The 22,139-nt window shown below is 31.7% G+C and overlaps 2 protein-coding genes and 1 pseudogene across 3 annotated transcripts; 1 reads left to right on the forward strand and 2 right to left on the reverse strand.

The window, feature by feature from the left end:
- Positions 1–4,231: 4,231 nt before the first annotated feature.
- LOC125849260 (MLO-like protein 4) lies at positions 4,232–10,139 on the reverse strand. The gene is made up of 15 exons (XM_049529308.1): positions 9,804–10,139; positions 9,656–9,713; positions 9,333–9,562; positions 8,655–8,771; positions 8,507–8,567; positions 8,318–8,424; positions 7,616–7,690; positions 7,025–7,110; positions 6,208–6,257; positions 6,085–6,125; positions 5,818–5,988; positions 5,648–5,683; positions 5,026–5,093; positions 4,881–4,941; positions 4,232–4,791 (listed from the first exon to the last, which is right to left on the reverse strand). Exons 1-15 carry the CDS (start codon positions 9,963–9,965, stop codon positions 4,498–4,500), a joined length of 1,617 nt encoding a protein of 538 aa, XP_049385265.1. The 5' UTR covers positions 9,966–10,139; the 3' UTR covers positions 4,232–4,497.
- Positions 10,140–10,622: 483 nt separating this feature from the next.
- Positions 10,623–21,312, forward strand: LOC125847436 (oligopeptide transporter 7-like; annotated as a pseudogene).
- Positions 12,322–13,553, reverse strand: LOC125848790 (protein HIGH ARSENIC CONTENT 1, mitochondrial-like). 2 transcript variants are annotated; one of them, XM_049528726.1, is made up of 6 exons: positions 13,360–13,553; positions 13,145–13,225; positions 13,000–13,073; positions 12,853–12,923; positions 12,677–12,730; positions 12,322–12,575 (listed from the first exon to the last, which is right to left on the reverse strand). In XM_049528726.1, exons 1-6 carry the CDS (start codon positions 13,377–13,379, stop codon positions 12,486–12,488), a joined length of 390 nt encoding a protein of 129 aa, XP_049384683.1. In that variant the 5' UTR covers positions 13,380–13,553; the 3' UTR covers positions 12,322–12,485. The 2 variants fall into 2 exon arrangements, with proteins under 2 accessions (XP_049384683.1, XP_049384682.1); XM_049528725.1 differs by lacking the exon at positions 13,360–13,553 and having other exon boundaries at positions 13,145–13,281.
- Positions 21,313–22,139: the final 827 nt, after the last annotated feature.

The following is a 22,139-nucleotide window of genomic DNA, read 5'->3' on the forward strand; positions in this document are numbered from 1 at the left end:
AGTAATATGAAACTCTAATAATTAACCAACTTAGTAAAAAGCTCAATTAACCAATTTTACTGAATTAACTTTGCTATTATTATTATTATTGTTGTTGTTTAATATTTTAAAATTTTCACAAAAAGTAAAAAATATACAAAATAGTGTTATTTAACTAAAAAGGAACAAGAAAAAGCATGGTGAAATGCGATTTTTTTTATTAAAAAAAATCCTTTTTTCTTTTACATTTCTCTACATAATTAACTTAATAATAGATCAATAAAATGTTTCCTACTGTAAATTTAGACCATGTAGAAGAAATAAATTAAAATTCTTTATGATCAATCTTGATTCCTCGTAAATCTTTGGTACAAATTAAAATTCAGGTAACTTTTGACTTAATCAACCCAAAAAAAATTTTATTGTAACTTATTGTTTATCATATTTTAAATGTCTTTTGTTACCTTTTCATTTTATCCTATTAAATAAATAAATGGAGAAAGTGATCCTGCAAACTTAATTATAACTTTGACCTTGTCATTTCTTAAAATTAATTTCATTAATTTCCTTTCTTAAACTAAGAAATATATCATAATTTATACTCTTATCTTTTTATCTTCATAACTTATATTTCCATAATTTCTATAACTCCTCATAACCCCCAAATTTAAATTTATAAACTTATGATAACTTATTGTGTTTCTTAATGAATATATAAAAGAAGAAACACAGACAATGTGATGTGATACATTTCTATGATCTTGATTTGTATTTATCTTTTTCCCCTTTTTTGGCATTTTGTCCAAATTTAAATAATTATTTTATTATAGAAGTAAAGTATTTAATTTGTTTCAAATAAATAATTTATTAATAAAAGAATATTTATAACAAAACTCTTCACATACCAATTAAGTAATAAAAATTAAAAATTATTTGATCCATTAAATTAGAGATTTTCCAGTGTCTTATCTCTTTTCCTAAGCCCACATAGTGTAACAATTAATATCATTTGAAGTCCTATATTTATGTCTTTTATATTTGTCCTTTTCAACCACATTTGTTTTAATATTTTTACCTTCATAACTCATTTATTTAATTTTTACTCATAATAATATTTATGACTCTCATATTCTTTACCTTTTCATATTCATAATACTTAAATATTAAATGTAAAAGTTAAGATACTTTATGGCATTCCTCTATTTTTATCTATATAAATTTATATTTTTTGTTTCATGAATTTCTATCCAAAAATTCCCTTCATTTTTATTAAAGTATCATACTCATGCTTGTGTTTGACTCGAAAAAGAAGAAGAAAACTCTCAAATAGTGATAGACTTGTGAGGCTGATATCGACAAAAACTTAAACATTACGTATTGATTTAGTTTTTTCTTCTACTTTTTTAATTAATAAAATCGTAATGGTTTGTGTATTGTATATAGGGGTGTTCATGGGTTGGTTTGGATCGGTTATTGGTCAAAATCAAAACCAAACCAACTTAATCGGTTTTAAAATTATCAAAACCAAACCAAACCAAGTATAATATACATTTATCGGTTTTGGTTTGGTTTGGTTCGGTTATTCGGTTATTAACCATACACAAAAATAAAAGAAACAGTTCATTTAAAATATACAAAAAAGTGACAACAATCCATTCAAAACGAAAAATAGTTAGAATGACTTAAATTACTGAACATTTCATCACTAAATTTACTATCAATAAAGCTTTAAAATTCACTATATTGGCCTAGAAGGAAGAAACAATAACATTTTCAGTCCCACAAAGAATTGTCATAGACACTCATATACATGAAATCAATAAGATAAATGTTTCATCTTGGGCATTTTTGCTTTCAATAAGTAAATTATAAAGAAATTTTAATGAAAATATGTATAAGATCTTTAAAATTGTTTATAAAAACAATATATTAAGTATGTATATTAATAAAATATATGTATATAATTCATCGGTCCGGTTTGGTTATTTCTTCGGGTTTTTTCTAATAAACCATAACCAAACCAAATACTATCGGTTTTCAAAAATCTAAAACCAAACCAAACCAAACCCAAATAAAATCGGTTTTATTTTATCGGTTTGATTTGGTTTTTCGGTTTGGATCGATTTTTATCCAAACCGTGAACACCCCTAATTGTATATATTTTTATGTATCTCTGTGGTATATACCTTTTAAGTTTAATTTTTCTATGAACTTCGGATTGTTACTCTATAATCTACTGGTATATATTTTTTACTTAAAAAATAGTATATTTATGTTATTTATTTTTAATTATAAATAGCAACAATAAATATTGTGTTCTTTCACTTCTAATCACATGTAATTTTCTTATGTTTTTTTCGCTATGGATACAAATTGTACCTTTGCACATTTATAAAAAGGTGTAATTATTTTATTTAATATATTTTTTATGTAAGGAGAAACAAAAAGGTGTAACCATTTTATTATATACAAATTTTTTTATGTAAAAAGAAACTCTTGAAAAGTATTTAAATTTTTTAACTTAGATTCATATATATTAAATATATATTAGATACAAATATTATTATATATAAAATACCTCTTTTATTTATATTGTATTTAGTGAATTATTTGTGTTTATTATGATCGCGCGAAGCGCGGATAAGTTCACTAGTTAATATTAATGTTAAAAAAATCAATCTAACATTAAGAATGACAATAATGTTGAATATTTATTTTTTAGCTTTACATTGATTTAGATAATTAAAATACATAACTTAATTTTATTTTTTCTTCAATGTTGAGTCATGTAATTGAACTTCTTAGACTTATTTTAGTATGATTTAGTACTTTTAAATTACGAACATTTTCTGACTTATTAATTTACATTATTAGTTTTATGAAGTTTCATTTAAATATTGAAATGTCATCACTTATCTCATAGTTTGTGTTATTTTCTTAAGAAACACCTTAAATAATTGTATTTTGGTAGGACTAAAAAAATATTTAGAGCACAAGTTAATTATATGTTGTGTGAATGCTTTATCGAAAAAAACCTTAAAAAAATCGAAAACCCGAGAAACTCAAAAAAAAATCCAAAAAAAAAAGTTGAGGTTGAAAAACCCCAAATTTTATTAATTTGTTTGATTCATATATTTAAAAATTTCGGCACAATTAATTTGATTTGATATTTAAAAAATTCACACCAATTCCATTCATGTGCACCCTAAAGTTTTTTTTGGATGACGGGATATTTTTTTATATATTGTTAAGCATTAGATACTACACCCTAATTAGAACTACATCGACTAAATTATTATTTATGTAATTTTTCCTATTAATTTATTATTAATAAACATACAAATCAAATCAAACTAATGAGTTTTTCAATTTTAGATATTTTTATGCTTTTAAGAGTTTGCTCTTTTATTTAAGATTATATCAATTGATCATATTCTTTTATCTAGGATTACATTATTTGTTTTCTCGCACAATTATGGTTAAGTGTGAAAATAGATACGTGAAAATAATTTATATAGTTTCCTTTTCAGATTTATGAAAGAGCTGTCATTTTCTTCTAAAATCATCCCATTTGAAAAATTTAATGATTTAAGGTAACAAAGATTTGTGAAATAACACATTACTAAAATGGGAAAACTAGATATGTCTTTAATTAGAGTGAAATTTAATTAATTTTGTGAGGTTAAAAGAAATCTAAGTAATTCACCTTAACTTCTTCTCTTTTCCTATTTCAAAATTTTAAAAAATCAGAGAGATATTGATAAATAAATCAGCATCACTTGAAAAATAAAGAGAAGATCATTAATCTTATTGAACCATGTTTTTTGTTATAGATAGAGATCTTCAATGTAGTGTTATTTGCACATGTCATATTTTGTTCATATGAAGTGCCCCAATATTTTAGTTTCTCTATTTTAATTTAAGCCTCTTATAAATTTCCTTTTTTAATCTATTAAAAAGAATATATATTATTTTTATTTAACAGAAAAGATCTAAAAATACTACTCATCAATCTTTTGATCTAAAGCAACCCTTACACTTATTATTTATTTTGTCTAAAAATACCCTTTTATTCACCCTTGTGGCTTCACTTATACCTTTAAAAATAACAACCATCTCTTTATTTTATTTTTTAAAAAAATGTATTATATGTAATTATGTTATTGAGTGAAATAAAAAACTCCACGTCAACTAAATTTTTCACCATAGTTTATCCAAACGGAAAAAGGTTCAGTGGACAAAACAAGCCTGTGTTTTCTTTTCTTATAGGAGTAATTTATAATTGTTCATACAAAGATTTTCTTAAATAGATAGCCAAGAGACAACAAATTAAAATAAGCTTTTTCAGAGCACCACACTGCGATTGAATGGCGGATTTCAATGATGAAGAGAAAAGATGCATCTATAGTTTGGAAAATTTGGAGAAAAGCAAGATGAAGAAGATTAGTAGGTCTAAGGTTGTGGTTTTTCAGTAATATAAGGGCCGGGCGAAACTATATCATCTCATCATTGTTTTGATCAAACCTCTCCTTGATTTCTAGGAGAAAGTGGAATATGTAACTCATCACATTCTGAGATTTCATTGGTACAACTTTGCTCAAGAGTCTCATCAAACACCTCTGTGCTGATAGTAGCAATGGGATGAATTTGATCTACCTCATCCTCCGCCATGGAGTCTAATGATGTGGTTGCTAACAATGTTTCTGGAGAAACAACAGAACCTTCTAATCTGGTTTTCACCTTGTGTCGCCATCCATGTAGTGAAGTCCTAACGTTCTCTGAAACGATGGTCTTCTTGTATCTCGAACCCATCTGCTTAAACATTAATTGATCACTAACTTGACATAAAATGTGTACAAGGATTATCAAGGACAAGAGATCACATTGTGTTTTTTAATTACCTGAGCAACAATAACATAGAGTGGAAATGTGACAAAGCTACACCAGAATTGAGAAACAACCCTGCAGCAACAAGTTACAAGGATCATGCTAAAATGAGAGTATTCAGTAACAAGTTAACAAGGAAGTGAGACACAAGATAGTTACCCAAATGACAAGCGAATCACGAGAAATGTGTAATTGTCTGTGAAACATGAAGATCCCTTAATTTCCCACTGCACCAAGAAAAGGAAATTAGTTGGCATCCCCATTTACATATGGAAAAAATTGTATTCATGCAGTGACACGAATTTCTATTGTTGCCTCGTCTAAGGATTAGGCATAAACATAAAACAGACACAAACTACATATGAAAGCATTGTCTGTTTAACTCTCTGTGTTGTCTAGCCCATAGTTTAATAGTACTTTGCAGTTTGTTCTAAGAGTTGAAAAGTTCTATATATGTTCTTTAAAGTTGTACGAGTTCTGTTTCCAACCAAAACTAATTGCTTCTCCAGTTGAAAATTTTGGTCAAGTTATATTATAGAGGCTCCCAACAAGGCAAAATAAACCAAGAGTGTCAAACAAGAAAAACACTAGGCAGAAGAATCTATGTCCCTCGGTTTGATCACACAAGGGCGCAGAGTAAATGGAGAGTATGTGAATAATTAATGTTTGAAACTTGCATCTACCGACCACAAAAGGGATATATTGGGTGAAGAATTTAATTCATTATAATTTACAGGCAAAGCAAAATCTCTATCTGAACACTAGGTTCTCAAGTTCTTACCAGTGACCATATGTATGTTGCCATCTCAAATGCATTCTGTAGATGATTAAGAGAAGAGCAATCAGTAAAGCATATCCGAGGACGCTATATCATTGAGCTAAAAAATTAGTTGTAATACTCTTCTTGTTACCATTTGGATTCGAGGATAAAAAAGATGTTATTGGTCATACCTGGAATGATACAAATTGTATTATCCACAGCAGAAACCTAGGCTTCCCAAACCAGAAGAGCTCATCTCTTAGGTTAAACTGATGAAATCCTTCCAATGGACTACTGTCCATGCTTTCAACTGCCAGCTTGACCACCACGCGATGAAGCTTGGTACCAACCAAAAGGATCAACTTCCAATAACAATTTTTGACAAAGTCATAAATATGAGAATGAATAATTCTTCTGAAGCAAAATGAAAAAAGTAACAGAAAATAACAAGCACTCACAATAGCTGGAAAGAAGGAGATCCAAAAGTAGATATTTGTGCCTGGACAATGATCATTAAAATTATAGTGAAAAAAGCAATCCGAGGCAGAAATTCCAGATAATATCTAGTAGAAAAAAGTTACCATGAAAGCTTAAAAATACACAAATTATGACGAAAATCCATAGTGGAACACTGCAACAAGAAAAAGAAAAGGAGCATCTTAGATGACTGGATCCATAGTGAAATTGTGCAATAAAGAAAAAATAATGGAACATCATATATGCCTTAACCATAGTATCTTACAGTTTGTGAAATATTGCATTTAGTCCTCCAACAGGGACATATATGCCAGCTTTTGTCTTACAGCACAATATAAATGGACATAAACAACACATCATATATGCATTGAGATAGGGAAAGCTTTAACTGTTGATCATGACAGTCAGGAACAGAAAAAAAATAGAATGAGTTATATGAATTCTCATAAATTCTTTTATAAGTACTTACGATAGTTCAAGTGGAGCAGCTATTTTTATGCCATGAGATTGAAAAGATAACTAATTCTAGTTGAAGGGAAAGATAGGAAGGCCAAGTTATAGATTTAAAGCAAAAGGTTCTTGTTGGTGAAGATAAAACAGAGAATTAGGAAGAGGCAATATTTTTACTCCATCCAAGGAGGGTCAAGCAGTCAATCTTAACATCTTTACTGGTTTACCCAAACATGTTAGCCGTAGCTATTTAGTGGAAACACGGAAAGAAGAAAACATAAATTATGTAACCTCAGGACTAGCAATTCCATATATCTGTATGATTGCAGATATTTTATATGGAGTTGTTATTTCTCTGCCATCATGTAGGATGATTCATAATGTGGAAAACCTAGTACCAAATATTACATTGTGACACAATAGTTATGTTCAAAACAAAAACTTAACCTTCAAATAGATATGCCATTGTACCTTATGCCAACAATATCACGAAATTCTTCCTCCATGCTTCGAAGCATATACTTATGGAAATCATAAGTTAATGGCAGCTGATGAGTCTGCAAGAACACAAGAACAATATAAAGACATGGAATTGTTTTTCTGTCAAAGGGATACATAGAGGTGTAAGCCGTAATATCGCAACCACAACAAATACATTTGGCAGTTTAGACCATTACTGGAAAGTCACAATTTAATTCTAGATAGTGAGCCCTTTGTTTCATGGATTAGTAAAAATGCTTCTATCAATAAAGAACTTAATCAGTGGAACTACATATAAGTACCTAAATTAGGGCCTACTTGGTATTTGTTATGTACTGATTCACATCATCTACATAAGTGAATGTTGTATTAAGTGTTTATTAGCTTAAAGAGTCATTTTCATAAAATAACCAAAATTCAAATATGATTGTTGAACTGATTTATACTGTTAAAATTAAGTGAAAATAATAAATGGGAGCAGCATGAAGTCCGCCATAGAAAGTCAGTCAGTCTTCACTTCCAATTTCAATGATGATTGAGTGAAATATTTGCATTTGTGGAGTATGACAGTACATGACTTACAGTAATAAAGCCCAAGCGCAAAGCCATGTAGTCAGCTTCATTTATAGAACTCCAGAACTGGCGGCTGAAACAAAGCTAAAAAGGGAATATTGAATTAAATATCTTGAATCACTGGACTCATCGCAGCACTTGTCAAGACTCAAGAGGTTGGGAAGATTAAAGCATGATGGTGAAATTTTCGTCAGACGTACATAATGATAAGAGAAAATTATTAAATTTGATTGATGCCAATACAAACACGACATGGGAATATGCTTTGATGCACTGGTTTACAATAATTCTATCTGAATACGTGAATTAAAGTAACAACAAATGCTAAGACCTAAACATAGTTCTACATTATTATTAAGATTTGTGACTTGGACCTGAGTGAGCAATGATTTGTTTGCATAGGCATAGAATTAGTAAATGACATTGCAGATTAGTATCACACTAAATCATAGTTTTAGCTGCAAAGCCACCTGAATTTGTTATTCTCTATTACTTTTTAGTTTTTCATCTTCTTATTGTATACATGCTAACACTTTTCCATGCCGCACTTGTCCAGAACAAATATACACAGTTATCCAGAACCCTTTTCAATGACTGAGCCACCTCCAGTACCATTGGGCTATGATAACTCCCCTTAAATTGAGATAGAAGAAGCATTGCACATAACAAGGATTCACTCAACCAGATAAACAGGATTTGTCGTGAAAATACCAGCCAAACAAGCGCTCTGTGCTGGCTCCATGGATGAGTGGTTTGGTGAAAAGTAAAAGTTGATAGACGCCCCATTCTCGTGTTGTTTGGGACAGCTTCTTCAGAACCTAAGGTTAAACTTGCAAGTAAGTGTCCTGGAAATGATAACTAAAGTATGAAGAATAGTAGTATGGCTGGAAATTTTAGCACCTTCAAGTCTTTGAAGAGCCATTGACTTAGCATAGTTCTCCCATGTTCTCCAACTATATATCTGCATGGTTAATTCATGTTTCTTGATGGATTTGGGAAGAAAGTTTTGAGATGTAATAAGAAGTTAATCATGAAGAAGATATCCAACCTTGATCATTGCCAGGGCAATGGCGAAAAAGCTATAAGATACATGGCTAACACCAAGGACAAGCAAAAGGCGATGGAGCTGCTCCAGGCTCTCCTTTGAAGCAAACGATTGGAGACCCTGGTAAAACCAACATTAATGTTCTCTGCTCATGTGAATCCATTATTAGCACTTGCCACTTTACTAAAGCCAACAACTAAAGCAATTTGAAACTTGCAAAGAGAATTAAATGAAGATGGGAAAATGTGAGAGAACTTCTTTTTTCCTTAATAAAGACAAGCTCACTTGTTGCCTGGCTAGGGAGTCCGGAGGAGTCTTTGTTAAAATGAGTCTTATTTTCAAGTTCAAGCCACGCTAAACTTCCAAAAAAAATTGCTTCTTAGTGCGACCAATCTTCTAACTGATGAGTATTAGATGTAGTAATATCATGGAACTTCAGCGAACGAAAACATTTGACTATTAATTATGCTACATTTAGGATTTACATATAGAACAATCTCATGTGACAAATTTTAGCTTACAACAGTAGATTAGAGATTCCACGGTAACATTAGTTATTTTCAGTAGATGATAGCTCGTGAAGAATCAACCAAAATTTATTTATAGACATAATTTGGACCAAAAACTGTTAAAAGTAAATGTCAGATTAAATTTTGAGTAGAACATTCACTCCTGGGCTACCTCAGGACAATAATCTTCATGTCCACTGCTTAACAGTAGCCTTGATGTTGAGAAATTCGAGTATGAAGAACCTGATAAAGCAAATCTCGTAATTGCTGACTCCGTTTTGTTTCTTGGCGGAGAACATGGATAAAAGTGGCTGCTCACGGCTGACGATTTGACACAAATCTTTGCAACATAAACGATCCAATGACCCATAAGCAGTGATAGCAGTCCAAAAACCATAAGCTCTGCTTGCAGCCAAAAAAGGAAATTCATTATTTTGAAATTAAAAAAACTGATCATAATAGGCTCAATACACAGATTATTAATAGGTGGCTTACCTTCTTTGATTTTCTCTAATGCAGCATAAAGAGGTTCCCTCTTTGTCCTATGCAACCACTATCAGAACAAAACACAGAAAGCAGAGAATTCAACATATTGAACAGAAAATTTTCCACTTCCAATAAAGATAGTCTTTTTTTTTCATACCTTTCCAAACTTCTTCAAACTTCCATGGATCAAGAAACCAATGCTCACCAGAACAGCTACGACTGTTGCCACAGCCCATGTGGGTGTTTCAGCAAAGGACGCTCCTTTGAAATTCCCCATCTTGACTAATAAGTATACAACAACCTTAAAAAAAAACTGCATAAAACTTATTTACATCATCTTCTTGAAACAGAAGAAAATGTGTTGCAGAAAGATGGAATTTTTTTTAAGTGCAAAAGCTTCAGCAATGACTTAGCATTAATATTCGTCAGCTGGATTTGGTTGACAACTTCATAATCATAGTCATGAACATTTAGTAAGGCCATGGGGTGTTACAAAACAATGAAAACATAATGGTCCCATGTGAAATCTTTTGGCCATATGTTGTATAACCAATTGGCAATCTGACCATACTTGTTCTGCTATAAATGCCCGCCACACCTATGTTGTAGTAGTTGCAGTTTTTCCTCTTTTCTTAAAAATGATATCAGCTAGGTTTAGGCAGATTAAAAAGAAATCTTGATTGTAGCTATTGAAATTTGAATTCTTGTATTCAAAGATTTTCACCCACTTTCATAGTTGGAGCTACCATTATGACTTTGGGTTCACGTTAACCCTCTAATGTCAATTTATATGATATACTTTCATTTTAATCGATACAAAAAAAGAATGAGACATTTTTTTAAGTGACAAATATTTAATAACACTATCAATATTTTACTCAGATCTTACTTATTTAGTAAAAAAGTCACCAAAGGTCCTACTTGAAGTGTGTTTTGGAACATATCAAAGTCTATACATATTTCTCAAAACTAGTTTATGCGGTCTAATCAGTTAAACTACACATTACATAAATTAGCGACCAAAGGAGTAATTTCTATTCGAACCTCATATAATTTAAAATTTTGCAAGAACTATAAATTTCAAATTTTGAATTAGTTTATGCCTTCTTTATTAGTGTTGTCGTCAACATTGACCCAGTCTTATTTAGACCTTAAAATTGTTCTTTTTTGTAGTTAATTGACTAAAGAGTTGTCGTATTGTTGGGGAGGTTGGTTTTTATAAATGTTCTTCCAACAATGGAGTAACACAATGGATCATAGAAAACAATAAACCTTAAATTGCATCAGCCTTTTCAAGGTGTCACAGCTCAACTTTCTTAGAAAAGAATAATATTGCCATTGTAAAACCTTGAAGTTGTGGAATTAACTTTCTGTCTATTTCGATTAATTTTAAGAAATTATTATTAGCTCACATCAACACAATATTCGCTTCGGCAAATCTTGAACAGATAAAAGAAATTAACTACTGTATCTTTTTTTTTTTGTTTCCACAGTAATCTATCCTTGTCAATTTTAGGAATTGTGACAATCTGAAAATCCCACATGCTCCCTCACGCCTATTTATGGGGTGTGGGTCTTGCTGGTTATCACGCTATATGTTTATTGACATTAGTTGTGGCAGTTAAATATAGACAAAAATATTATTCCCTCGATACATTTAAATGAATTATTATTTTGGTCCATTCACATAATTAAGAAAATATAATTATCTTTTTCTAAATTTGTCCATATTTAGATAAGTAAACTTTTTTGTAATCAATAGTACTCTCCTGTTTGATTTAGCACACTCATTAGAAAAATAATTATTTATATAAATATTGTGTCAAAAGTGATAAGTAAAAGTAAAATTTTATTTTAAAAATAAGTGAAAAGTAAAAATAATCTGAAAAAATACTATTTAATTCAAAAGTAGGAATGGGAATAGATTTATCACTTGACGGATATAAATAAATAAAAAAAGGTGATGAATTATGTGCCGGCGAAATTTAACAAGTGTATTAAATAGTTGCATAATGTAAACAAATTAATGACGGCACTATTTTATTAACAATATAAAATTAAGGTTATCATTCTGGAGGGCATATTTGGCAGTTGAGAATTTATAGAAAGGTCGAGGAACAGCTTTAGTAGTTGGAGTTCTGTCAAGGTTTTAGAAAGTGTTTTTGGGAGGGAAGTAAAAACAAATTCAGCTTATAAAAGTAAATTTGTACTACTACTCAAAAGTATCTATTTTTCTTTAAAATTTGATCTAACAGATTGCTTTTTAAAATAATATTTTTGACTACTACCCTATTAAACACCACGTATAGTGACCGCAATCCAAAAAAATGTAGAGGTCAAGATCAGACGTTATGCAATTCTTTTGTTTACATCTCTAACTAATCATCGGAGTTAAATGTAAACCCAAAATTTGAAGATGATGAGTGCACGGCTAAAAATAAATATACGATAGTTAAAGCATGTCACCCAATATCGATTCTTGTGATAATTTTACTAAACATATAAATAAAACTAATGTACTAAAGTATAAATATGAATTAAATGATTCTTCCACATAAAGTTTGTTTTGTACTATGAAGTCGCAAGTTCGACACTAGTTAGCCCCCTAATTTCATTCAATATTTTTAAGGTTACAAAAGAACCAAACCCCTTACATCGGAAAGTTGTTTGCACATGATCATGTGGGTCCGCCTCGGAGCAGTGGAGAATACACACATGGATCGGCAAATAGAGAAAAGACATGTTTGATTCTAATGAACAATTTATTCGTAGGTGGTTAATTTAAGAAATTGATTGTTTACAGTTGATCTCCTCTTGGTAGCTAGCAAAACTGCTGCAATCAAAGCTCATCTTGTGGTTTGTTTATAGCAAATCCATTCTCCACCCAAGCCAGATACCCACCTCCCATGTTGCTGACATGCTTGAATTCCTGCCAATTTGATCATCTCATATTGTTTATATTACTTACCAAATCAAGATTCAGACATAATTGTATAACCAGATAGAAAAAAGAGAGACAATTCAACTTACAGCATTAAGAAGATCAGTAGTAGCATACAGGGACCTCACACCACTCTGACATCCCTTCACAACACAAAGACAAATTACATAGCATTTATCAAGAAGAAGTCAAATTCTACATCGACTCGTTACGTTGTTTAGTTTCCGAGGAAATTAAAATAAACAATCCCGAAAAGATGTATTACCACAATTAGCTTTTCTTCCTTGTCGCATGCTGAAGATACCTGTTCTATAAATTTTGGATTCTTCACCCTACCTAAAATCACCAAAAATCATTTATTACGTAATTAATTAACACGGAAAATTAAGATAAAAAAAGAAGAAGAAGAGACCTCGGGGAGTATTAAACATATAGGGAATATTCAAAGAGTTGTGTACATGCCCTTTCTTAAATTCTTCTTCTGTCCTGTTCAATATGAATGAAAATCAGATCAGATCAGATTTCATATTGAAGAAAAAATAATCTAAAATTTTTACCTAACATCAAGATAACGGTGTCCAGATTGGATGAGTTGACGAGCTGCATGAACATCTACAGTATCAACCTCTGCTCCTGAGCTACAAAACAGAAGAAGCAGAACAACAAAAAGAAGAGAAATAATACCATTACCCATAATTAATTGAACAACCTAGAACTATGTTTGTCTATGAAGTAACAAATTGTGAATATGAAGAATTTTGTTCTACTGTACCCGAGTTGACTTGTTGCCATGACAATATATGTAAGTTGTACTTTTATAGAAGATTTTTTTCAAAGTGAAACTTTGACTTCAGTAAATGCTGCTGGATCAGAGGAGATCTATTGGCGTTTTCGATTGTTTTGAGAATGAAAATTAATTGACATCTGGAACAGAAAAGCCAGTGGATTTTGATTTTTGTGTGATGAAGATGTTTTCTTTTGTGCCGTCTGTTGTTTACGGCACTATGTTTCGTGCGTGTAGGCTGCTGACGTTGTGGCACAAAAATTAATATGAGCAAATGGGCCATTTTGTAGACCCCAGCAAAGGCTTCCACGTTGGGTTTGACAATGACACAAAATCGATATTCTCCCAATTTTGTGTTTTTGGTATGACGGAAACATATCTTTTTATTAAACAAGTTTTAAGGTGTTCAGTAGGAAGGAAAATGGTTTTTTCACGGAAAATAAGTAGTTTTTATTTTTTATTTTTCTTGTGTCAAATAAGGTGTGTTAGAGTGTGAAGAAGATACTGTCAACGTGGAATATCAAAATAGACCAGTTAAATATGAAAGAAAATTGGAAAAATAAATATTCCATTAATATTTTCTGAATTCTTTGAAAAATTCCATTAACAGTGATGAAAGAAACTCAATAAAAAGTTGCATTTTAACTTAAATAGGCAATCCCTCCATCTCTTAAAATAGAGAGATGACTTTAATTTGTCAAATTTAAAACTAAATTTATAGTCGACCTAATATATAAAACAAGCTTTATGTAGTGCATTCTGACTAGAATGACAAATTTGTGTGTTTTAATATATGTTATTTTTTCGTATTTCTTCCGTTTATAGTAAAATTTAGTGGATGCATTTTCTTCTCTCTAAATTAAGTGGAAGACAAGTTGGATAAAGCTTATGGTGAATCTATTATATTTGGATAGTTTGAACAGAACAGAAGTGGGCTGTAAGCCTGTTTCAGTGGGCTTTCGACTGATTTGCACAAAATGTTCATTTTCATGTTGTCAATTAGATTTTGTCCCAAATTATGCAAATATAGTCTTGAAAAATTACTCTTTCAAACAAGTTAAATTTGGGTTATATTTTAAATTTTGTTATGAAAAAAATAAATGAAGAGTTGACTAAAAGAAAATGCATTAAATCATAATAACGGAGCCTCTATATATCCCTGGAACCGTTTCAATTACAATGTCACGAGTTTAAAGTCATAAATTTTAGAATTACTCCTAAATCCTACTCCCTCCATTCCATATTAATTGAATTGTTGAGATATTTTTTATTTTTCAAATTAACTTAATTGTTCAGTTTTCAAGACTATATTTAGAGTGTTCTTTCAATTTTTACCCTTCATTAGTTAGTATTGGAATTAGTGATTAATTAATATTTAGTTATTTTAATCATAAATTTGACAATAATTAATAAGGGTAAAAATGAAAAACTATGTTTAATTTATGTCTTAATCTACTTTTCTTTAAGGGTGTGAAACACTTCAAAAATTCAATTAATATAAAATGGAGGGAGTAACATAGTATCACAATTTGTGTTAGTTTTTAATTAGTGATGTAGTTATGTAGAAGTGTTGGTGTGGAAAATGAGACAAGTGTTTTAAGTACTTATACAGCTTTGATAAAACAAAGTAATCAATAAGGATTGTAACTCAAGATTTTTATGCCAATTTAGGGGGAAAATTTAGCAATGAATGATGCTGAGTCGGAAATCTCAGCTCCACTGAGTAAGCATTCCACTCCATTTCCTTTTTTCAGTAGAGAAATGGTTTAATGGACTCTTATACTATGAATTTATATTCTAGTTCTTTTATTTAACACTTTATCAATTGAATTTTTAAATTCAATTAAAATGAGATTTTTAAATCCCTTCAATTATGTGTGTATCTCACTCTCCCTTAAATTAATGATATGTCATTTTCATGTCACATACATTAACGTCATGTCATTATTATTTTCATAATTATTTTAATTATTAACCAAATAAGTTAAAATTAAAGAAAAAATAGTTATAAGTTTTCTATTTTAAAAAAATTGTTAAAATTGTTATTTCTCTCCCATTTCACCACCTTCCCAAACCCGATGCACCGTTAACCTCAATTCACCATCTCTATCATCTATACATTCCTTTAAGCTTTAAGTTTTTTCTTCTTCGAGATTCAACTATGAAGCTCTAAAAGTCACAAGGAAAGGGTTTTCACATTATTTATTGGTCTACCTATATAATATTACATCTTAATAATTGGCGGTAACTAACTAATTTGAGCTGACTACATTTTTTGGATCTGAGATCTTGTGGTAAATTTTTTGGGGATTCCTCGAAGAAGAAGAGGAAGAAGAGCACACAAAGTAAAAAACAGAGCTCAACGTAGAATTTTTTTTATATTTGCTCTCCTCTCAATTTCTCTTCATCGTTCATCACTCAAACCACCAATCCACCATGGAAAAAAAATTATATTTGCTCTCCTCTCAATTTCTCTTCATCGTTCATCACTCAAATCACCACATAACCACCAATCTACCATGGTAGACCCATAACTATCAGAGCAAAATCACCACAAAAAATGATTATCGTTGTCGACGAATTCTCTTTCTGAAATTTCCATTCACGTGCTAAAACTCACTAAAATCCTAGTCGTAGACAGAAGTTCAATAGACAAGTTAGGCGGAAATATAATGGAAGGAAACTTTTTTTTTTTTCTTTTTACTGTGTAATTTTTTTGCTTCACTTGCTTTATGAGTGTGATAACACGAATTTTAAGTGATTCAACAGAAGAACTGTCAAGTAAGTTCGTCCAATGATCAGATGAGTTTAATTTTTTTATTTTATTTAAGTTTAATGATACAATTAACAAAGGATTAAGTAAAATGGTTCAGATATGAGTTCAAGTTACCTTTTACACCTTTTGCCTTTTCCAATTACTCTAAGTACTCCTCCCGTTTCATATTATATGTCACATTTTTCATTTGCACTTGCATTAAGAAATAAAGTAATTTTATCCTTATGCCCTTATTTAATGTTTGTTTATGACAACTTTGTAATAAATGATGAAATGTTAAATTTCAAAAATATAAATACATTTGGATGACTATTTAAATTTTAGAGTTTATTTTTGGAGTCAAATTTTTTCACCAATTGATCCAAAAAAATTAAAAAATCAAGTTTTTCCCATCTCAATTTTCTTATATATTTTTTTTAAAATGTTTTTTTATATTTTTATATATAAATTCTTAAAGCAAACATGACAACATCACAAAATATTCAAATTCCATTACTTCAAATTGATCTAAATTTTCCTTTGAACTTTTTGAAATGTCATCTTCCTTGATAAAATTTGTTGAAGCTTCAACTTTCAAAATTATTTTTGGATTTTGTTTCATCTTTTATGTTAAATTTGTTTGTTGATATTTTTTTTTCAAAATCAGATTTTATAGAATAAGTAGTTAATTAATGAATGAAGTACTCTCCCAATGAAATTAATTACTTGTAGATTTCCTAGGTTAGTCAAAGTAAATACATTTTCAAGATTAATTAATTAATCTATCAATGGTATAATGGGCAAAAAATGGTAATTTATCCATAAATTTTATAAAATGACATATATTGTGGTCCAACTATTTTTAGAAAGGGGCGACATATACTATGGGACGGAGGAAGTATTAATTTGCAGTTCATTGCAATGGCGGTACTGCTGCTAAAGATGATAACTCTCTGGTTGAACAAGTGGCACTTACCGTCCCCGTCACCGACAATCCCACCTTCCCGGTGGTCACATTTCGCATGTGGTTTCTCGGCACTATCACTTTGCTTCCTCCTCTCATTCCTCAACCAATTCTTCTTTTACCGTCGTCAACCGCTCTCCGTCTCCTCGATCTTCGCCCAAATTGTGGTAGTTCCGTTAGGCCACCTCATGGCTAAGTGCATCAAGGACCGAGTTTTCTTCAAAGGAAGCAAGTGGGAGTTCACACTGAATCCAGGCCCATTCAATGTGAAAGATCACGTGCTTATCACGATCTTGCTAACTCCGGCGCTGGGAACTATTGAAGAAGTTAGTTAGAAATCAGTTAGAATGTTCTAGAAGCAAAATTAGTTACTAACTAACTACTACTTGGCATTAGGCAAATAAGGCGTGTGTTGGTTAGCATTTGTAATGTGTACAGATGGTGTGAGCTATATAAGAGTGTTTACTCTCATTGTAACAGAATCAATTCAGATAATAAAATTCTCTCAAAGTTCATCTCGTTCATCAAGTTCATATCCATGGAAGATCAAGCTTCCATGGATTCAATCACACAACACTAAATTGACATGGTATCAAAGCAGCGACTTAGGGATCATCTCACAAGCTGCGTATAGTTTTTTTTTCAGATCCAATTTTATTANAATAAAATTCTCTCAAAGTTCATCTCGTTCATCAAGTTCATATCCATGGAAGATCAAGCTTCCATGGATTCAATCACACAACACTAAATTGACAGGAACCCTTTCGCGATTCACATGGTTAGCGTCGTGAAACTGTTTTACAAGCAGAAGTTGAATTTTTGGGTGGCGTTGATCGTCATTATTACGACGCAAATGTTGGGGTTTGGCTGGGTTGGGATTTTCCGACGGTATTTGGTGAAGCCGGCAGCCATGTGGTGGCCACAAAATCTCGTTCAGGTTTCTCTATTCAGGTATGGCCAATGTTAGTTAGACCAAAATGATAGAGATCCTACGAATTGAATTTTAAATTTTAATTCATGTATTATTAGAATATACATTCTTATGGTACACTCTATTCAGCATAAAATAATATATACATAATACTTCCATGCTTAATTATACATGTTTTATGGTATTAAACCTATTGGATTTTGGATTGTGATATCATACATTAATATTTGTTGAAATTTTAGTAATTTTTATATATACGTATATAATCATGTTGAAAATGGTTAAACCCGATGGGGACATGCTACATTGGTTTAATTTGATTTTTTCTTAAAACTCTTACATGTCAGTTGTCACCATTGCTTTAAAAAATTTCCTTCCAATGGCAGGGCCCTTCATAACAAAGAAGAGAGAGCCAAGAATGGATTGACAAGAAACCAATTTTTCCTCACTGCCTTTATTTGCAGCTTTGCTTACTATGTCTTTCCAGGCTACCTTTTTCCAATGATAAGTTCCCTTTCTTGACTGTGTTTGTTGTTCTCTTCCTCTGTCCTAGGCCAACAGTTGGGTTCAGGGCTTCATGGCCTTGGAGTAGGCGCCATTGGACTCGATTGGTCTACCATATCCTCCTATCTTGGAAGCCCACTAGCTAGCCCAAGGTTTGCTACTGCAAACATTGTTGTTGGTTATTTTCTCATTATGTATGTTGTTACACATCGTATGCACTGGTTCAATGTTTACAAGGCCAAAACCTTCCAATATTCTCGGATGGCATATTTAAGGAAAACAATCAAGATTACAACATTTCAAACATCATAGACCCTAACTTTCACATTGATTTAGAGAAGTATGACCACGAGGGTCGTCTTTATCTCAACATTGTCCTTTTACTAACCTATGGATTCAGTTTTGCCTGCCTCATTGCCACGGTTGTTCATGTCTTCCTCTTTCACGGACGGTAAGCTTCATACTTTACTGTTATATTGGGTAAAATTCAGTATTTTAATGTGACAATAGAAAGTTATAGTCCATAAACTTTATCAACCATAAGTAAAATTTACCCATGCTTCGATCTATCAAATGGAAACACCAGTTGACTAGTTATTGCGGTGCAGGGATCTATGTCATCTCAACAAGTCTTCTATACAGGAGTAGAAAATGGACGTGCAAACGAAGCTCATGAGAAAATACAAACAAGTTCCTGAATGGTGGTTCACGCTTATACTACTAATAAATATTGCAGCAACTGTATTTGTATGTGAATATTACAAAAATCAGCTTCAATTACCATGGTGGGGTGTTTTGTTAGCATGTGGCCTTGCGTTCTTTTTCACCCTCCCAATTGGAGTCATTACTGCTACCACAAATCAAGTAAGCACATATTTAATTTTCAGTAAAATAACAGCTTGGGATTATCAATACCTACAGTTTTTGTCCAAATAATCATTGTCGGATTTAGTTAAAATTATAGCTTGGTGTCAGTGTTGTGAGTTGCTTTCTTCATTTGGCAACTCTGATGTTCCACGATCTTTGTTGCTCGGGCACCTGGTTTGAATGTGATCACGGAGTACATAATGGGATATTTGTATCCAGGATATCCAGTTGCTAATATGTGCTTCAAGGTGTATGGCTATATCAGTATGAAACAAGGTTTAACTTTCCTGAAAGACTTAAAACTTGGACATTATATGAAGATTCCCCTAGGGCAATGTTCATGGCTCAAGTTAGTTTTTATTTCTTTTGGTCTGCAAAGGTGTTATCCAAGTTTTAGGTGTATAACTATAAAGACCTGTCCCAATTCTTTTTTTTGGGACTATTAATTCAGGTAGTTGGAACCTTAATATTAGCATTTGCACATCTGGGAATAACATGGTGGCTGATGAACTCTTCCCCAAATATTTGCGATAGGCCTCTGCTTCCTCAAGAAAGTCCATGGACATGCCCAGCTGATCATATATTCTATGATGCCTCAGTCGTTTGGGGTCTGATTGGGTCATGGAGGATTTTTGGAAATCTTGGCTATTACTCAGCCATAAATTGTTTTTTTTATTGGCGCGGTAGCTCCAGTATTTGTTTGGCTATTAATGAAAATGTTATATTTTGATCTTGATGATTTGACAAACAAAGGGATCTGGTAAGGGTAGCTGATCCCATTGTGCGAACCATGCTCACATTGGTGAAAACGACAGCTGAAAATAGTACACTGCAGACCTGCAGGATCGAGGCGCGCGTCTGCTGCTGTGCAACAGAGAGTAGACTAATGGTATTGCTGGCCTTACTTTTGGGTTTTCGTTCCTATAACATATAAGGCCAATATCATTTGACACAACCTTAGTTTTTGCGCTCTACAAAAAGGAATTGAAGAATATTGCAAAGACCACACATCTGAAATATCTTCCGACGGAACAGCAAGGGACCTGATAGAGTTATCTTCGTTCCTAGTTTTTTCTTAGGTTTATATTTTAGTGTTTCACATTGTAGGTCTCTTCCTGATTTATAAAGGAAGTGGATCAGTGATTGTTCATAGTGAGTATCGTTTGAAGTCATTGCTAGAGTTAGCTATTGTAGTTGTTGAAGTCTAAATCAACTAGAGTTAGTTGCTTTAGTGGGCAATAGAGTTATTGCTTAGTTTCCTTTGTAGTAGAGTTACTACATTGAGGGGGAAGGGATTTAGAGTTAATTCCTAGGTTACAAGAGTTTGTAATCTGGACATTGCTATGTTTTGAGTGAAATGGAGTTGGGTTGAAATCCTGTGAGTACAAGTCGTGATTTTTACCGACCTTGAGCAAGGGGGTTTCCACGTAAAATTCCTTGTGTCTTTTACTTTATTGTTTGCAATTTTATTATTGTTCTTGTTGTGTCAAGAGACCTGGTCCATTGACGAATAGTGGACGCACGTATTCTAACAGAATGCTTTCCCAAACCATCAATGGATTAGATTGATTTTATTGCCAGTAGTATTAGCGGGGATGGTTAAAATGCCGCCTGCTATTGCTGTCAACTACAACAGTTGGATCATTATTGCATTTATTTCAGGATTTGTTGTATATCAATATTGCAAGAGTTGGTGGAGTCGTCACAATTATGTTTTATCTGGGGCTTTAGATGCCGGATTAGCCTTTTATGAATGTATTGTTGTACTTGTGCTTAGGATATGAGCATGTTAGCCTTCAGTGATGGGGAAGTCATACAAATACATGCCCTTTGGCTTCTTGTCCAACTGCGGAAGGGATTGTCAATTGGTTGACGGGTGTCCTATTTTTTAAATGGATTTGCTGCAGGACAATATGGTGATGGCCATAGTTCCCTCTACATACTATTTAGTCATTTAACAAAAAATTGATATCAAATACTGTCATGAAAGAAAATAAAAAAAGTTGCATTGATATTGACCATTTTGTAGTTTGTATATCCTTGTCCACAATCTTAGCAAATTGTCTTCAAGCAGAAATAAATTACAACCCAACGGTCGGCGACTATAAAAGGACATATTATCAATTATTGAAGTCGACATTTAAATTGGCCAAATGTTCCTCTCTCAAAGGATGCCAAAAAACTTACGCAACAATACTCTGTGTAATAATTTTATAAGTGGAGTTTGGAAAGTTGATATGTACCCAAATTTTATCATCTTTCGAAGATATTGATGTTGTTTATAATGAATGATCAAATCAATTTAAGTAAAATATTTCAAACTCGCTAGTGAAGAAAACTTATTAGTATTAAGGTGTGTTTGGTATGAAGAAAACATTTTTCGGAAAATATTTTTCAATTTTCTCATGTTTGGTTGGGTTAAATGTTTTGAAAAATGTTTTCCAAATCAACTTATTTTCCTCAAATTTAAGGAAAATGACTTTCCTTCAAAACTAAAGGAAAAAATTTTCCAAAACTCTCTTTCAACTTCAAATTACAATTATTTTTTTGCTGAAAAAATCAATTTATTTTGTCCCTACCCTCAAACCAGCCCCCAACCACTCCCCCCTAAAAAAATAATAATAATTTTAAAGCTTGTTTTTAAATTTAATTTTTTTACCCCACCCTCACCCCTACCCCTACCCCCACCCCCTCCCAAAAAAAAATTAAAAATTGTTTTTAAAAGATATTTCTAATTTCAATTTTTT

The sequence above is a fragment of the Solanum stenotomum genome, chromosome 12 (assembly GCF_019186545.1).
Source record: "Solanum stenotomum isolate F172 chromosome 12, ASM1918654v1, whole genome shotgun sequence".
Taxonomy (NCBI): Eukaryota; Viridiplantae; Streptophyta; class Magnoliopsida; order Solanales; family Solanaceae; genus Solanum; species Solanum stenotomum.